The 4,127-nt window shown below is 40.4% G+C and overlaps 1 protein-coding gene across 1 annotated transcript; it reads right to left on the bottom strand.

The window, feature by feature from the left end:
* Window positions 1-238: 238 nt before the first annotated feature.
* On the bottom strand, window positions 239-3,811 carry LOC119378897 (GDP-fucose transporter 1-like). The gene has a single exon (XM_037647958.2). It carries the CDS (start codon window positions 3,582-3,584, stop codon window positions 2,562-2,564), a length of 1,023 nt encoding a protein of 340 aa, XP_037503886.1. The 5' UTR covers window positions 3,585-3,811; the 3' UTR covers window positions 239-2,561.
* Window positions 3,812-4,127: the final 316 nt, after the last annotated feature.

The following is a 4,127-nucleotide window of genomic DNA, read 5'->3' as shown; positions in this document are numbered from 1 at the left end:
CATTTGCGTGCGTTACAACACAAGTACCCATCACATTCATGACAAGATGTCTATAGAATGTCTGTCTTGTGAGATTATAGTAAACAAATCATTTCAAAAAAGGAAAGCTCTGAGAGGCAGCTCTCTATGGAACCATGAGGTGTCACTGAACGTTTCAACAGTGAATATTATGTGGCAGGATAACCAGTAGCAAAACAAAGTTAAGTTTGCAGGAGTAGAATGACACCACATGGAAAAGCAAAAGGCAAGAAATAGATCTTTAATTGTTTCCCTTCCATGTATGTAAACATTGCTCGATATAGTTGACTAGATTAGGCTACTTTGCAAGAGTGTGAATTATACAGATGTTTTTTTGAAATGACACAGATTTTTTTAATAAAAATCCTAAGACAGTTATACTCCTTTCGTTTTCGCACACAAACTCCATGTCGATGCAGAAATACTATGCCGCAGCTAAAGTGACATTAAAGTGGTAATTAACAAAATTTCGGTAATTAACTGTTTAATTAGTGACTTGAGAGCAGCTGTTTATATAGGCAAGTTGTAGTCTATGACAATTTATGACAAATCCATTTTTTTAGAACACACGATAGTTGCACACAATTTGAGATATTCATCACCAAATTTTCATGCCTATATGAAAACTGATTGTGCCTGGCATGCAAGAAATGCAGCCACTCTGTTATGTAAGACTGGAACTTCCCATGACAAGGAAGTGACGAAATTTGAATCAAGGTGCATCGAAGCAGGATCTTGTTGGGAAAAACGGTGAGTAGTCTAAAATACAGAAGCATCACATATCCTATGCAAAGAATAAGCAGTTTACTTCTGTATTTCAATCTAGTTGCCATTTATCCTGACCAGATTCTGCCTCGATGCACCTTGATTCAAATTTCGTCATTTCCTAGTCACGAGAAGTTCCAGTCTGACGTAAAAGATTCCTGCACGCCGGGCACGGTCAGTTTCGATATCGGCATGACAATTCGATGATCATTTCTGACTGTGTGCAACTATTGCGAGTTTTAAAAAATAGATATGTCATAAATTGTCACGGACTACAACTCTCCCAATATAAACAACTGCCCTCAAGTCAATAATTTAAAGAATTATTCAGGAATTTTCATTAATTACGTCACTTCAATGTCACTTTAGCTGCGGCACAGTATTTCTGCCTCGACATAGAGTTCACGTGTGAAAATGACAGCAGCCCGACTCTCATAGATTTTTTTGTAAATCTGTACTGCCTAAAAAGAAAAAAAACACCCTGTATGTAGCAGCCACCTTATCTAAGCATTTGCACTGAAGCAAACACAAATGTTGTGTTCCCATCACACGAGAAGAAACAAATAGTTACACATTCTGAAAAAGGGCATGCTGATACTCTGTTTAGCCTTGTAACGCCAATAGGTCCCCCTTTCATACCTTATAAATGTGTTTATGTTCAAACAGGCGATGTGCATGAGCAGGCACAACATATCAGCAAACAGCCAGTTTTTTTTGTTTCAATTCAGCCTAAACCCAAACTTATTTTCCTTTCCTCTATTTACCAACCATATTGTGTGTTCACTTTGTGTACATATCTGGATTAAGAAAAGAAAGTAAAGGTGTCTGTTTTAGTGGATAATAAGCAAAAATACTTGTGTATGAGCAGCAAAAAACAAAGATGGCTAAGTTGCTATAATGACAATATCTGAAATAACAGTTGCATGTAAATTATTATGGCTAGAGCTGCAGAACTCAGTAAAAAGCAGCATATAAATGGCTCTATCCCACCACAGTTGTTCAGCAAAAATTATGAAAGGCTTTAGAAATCATAGGGTTGCACCAGAGAAGTTACGCTAACTAACTTTGTTAACTACGCATAATAAAACTATCTGCTGGTGAGATGAATGCGTATTTGCAAGTGTAACCTGTCAACATCACTTCAACCCTGTTCCCCCTCAATTAAGTTACTGAGTGAGAATTTCTTAAAAAATTATTTAAATTACTTTAACAATATTTATGCAAATGAAAAAGGCAATCTGGTCCTACAAGGATAATGTACACACGTATGCTTCATCACTCCTAATTTATCACATGGAAATATTTCCGTAGGACTTGCTCCAGACTATGCCAGACAACACAAACACACTGTCTTAACGCATCACATAAAAGAGATCCCACATGCACCAAATGTGTATGCTGAAGTGTACAAAATACAGTAAATACATGTTTACACACATTACTTAATGCAGTAGCAAATTTTTTGAATGAATATAAAAAAGTTCCCTGAAGAAAAACATATTCAAACAAGTTGCACAATAACCAACACATTGCCTTGTATGAATAGAACTTTCATTCACACTGTTGTACTACACTATAATCAACACATTGCCTTGTATGAATAGAACTTTCAGTCACACTATTGTACTACACTATAAGCTCTTTTTCATTTCCACTGTCCAGGATTTGCCACACTAATTTACATGATAGACCACCACTCCATCAGGGACAGAACTGTGCGATTTTGAATGAACTACAATGTTCACTAATGGAGGCTATCAAAAGTACAGCAAGAGGCTTCAAACATTCATGACTGAGTCTTTGCTGTCACCTTTGCCTTCGCACTTAGCTGTGTTCATGTGGTGTTTCAGCATTTCAAGCTGGCGCACACGTGTGTATGCCGCTGAGCCTAGAAGTACCAACCCATTGCTGATCCACCAAAGAACAGACTTCACTTCGGAAAACCAGACTACTGCAAGCACAGTCTGTGTGCAAGCTTTTGCTGTACCGCTAACATTGTGGGTCAGTGGTGATGTAACCTGAATTTGCAGCATCGTTACATAGCCAATCAGAAAACCGAAGACTCCACTGACAAACATAAGACTCCAGAACACAGGGTCAGACAAAAATGGAAAATTGTAGATGACAGGTAACTCGCCAAAGAGTATGACTAGGGGAAAGAAGAGTACCAGGGCGTTAACATTGTTATAGAAGGTGAGCAACGACACACTGTCACCAACCACCGGCAACATCTTCTTCGTGTAGATGCTGTACATCGACAAGGTTGCACTGGCAAGCACACCACAGGTCACACCAAATACAGACAAAGATCCCATGTGACCTTCCTGGTTCACTCCCAGAAGAAAGCCTGCAACTATGATGCCGCAGCATGCAACGGCGGGCACTGATGTGGTCTGGCGCAGCACGAGATACGTGAAGATCACGTTGAAGACGGTCGTGAGTGATCGGCTGACGGTGTAAAAGGCGACGCCGACGTGCTTCAGGCAGAGATTGTTGAATGTCACCATGGCAACAAAAAAGGCAGAAAGCGGCATCAGCGTTTTTAATATGTTGAAGTCGTGATTAACTTTGGGGAAATGAAACAAACTCGGAAGTTTCTCGCTGAGAAAACTTAGTACCACGCACAGGGCATAAGACACGAAGCACTGAAAGAACGTGATGAACAGCGGAGCATCAAGCTTCCTCTTCTTGTCTGACAGCAGAGTGTTGTTTATGAAAACAAGGGATATTGAAATTAACCAGTAGGCGCTAACAACGCCTGCAATACGAAAGTACTTCATCACAATCGCACGGTCGCCCATCGTTCACTGAAGCTTGCGTGTGAAGACCGCAGGTATGTAAGAAGTGACAAAATAAGGCGTCACCGTCACGATGTTTTCAAGAGCAGCAGTTGGCGCGAAATGCAGCAGAAACTACACGTACTGCAAGTACACTTTTTCAGAATGCCGCCAAAGGATAATACTGACACTTCCAAAAGAGCGAAGTGCCGCGTCGCACTGTGCCGCGTACTCCGCCTTCGCTTGTTTTGGCTGGCGGATTGGATTGACTTGCAGCGACTTAGTTAAAATTAATGCTAGGTGGCGCTAAAAACATGCCGAGATAATCCTTCTAGGGGACATGAACGCTCACATTCATGCAGTGTTGGCGGTAACGCGTTACAAGTAACGGCGTTACCGGTAACGCGTTACTTTTTTCAGTAACTAAGTAACGTACTCGTTACTATTTCGGAACTGTAACGGGTAACGTACTTTCGTTACCATTTTTCGGTAACGTGAGGTGTCACGTTACTCGTTACTTTTAATTCCACTTATACTCGCAGTCTTACACAAAATTCATTCGTCTTG

This window comes from Rhipicephalus sanguineus, chromosome 1 (genome assembly GCF_013339695.2).
Source record: "Rhipicephalus sanguineus isolate Rsan-2018 chromosome 1, BIME_Rsan_1.4, whole genome shotgun sequence".
Lineage (NCBI taxonomy): Eukaryota > Metazoa > Arthropoda > Arachnida > Ixodida > Ixodidae > Rhipicephalus > Rhipicephalus sanguineus.
The sequence above is the reverse complement of the archived record's forward strand: the minus strand, read 5'-3'. Positions and strand labels throughout refer to the sequence as shown.

What these genes read in the sequence shown, in the direction of transcription:
- LOC119378897 (XM_037647958.2), bottom strand. Translation starts at nt 3,584, where the DNA reads ATGGGCGACCGTGCGATTGTGATGAAGTACTTTCGTATTGCAGGCGTT.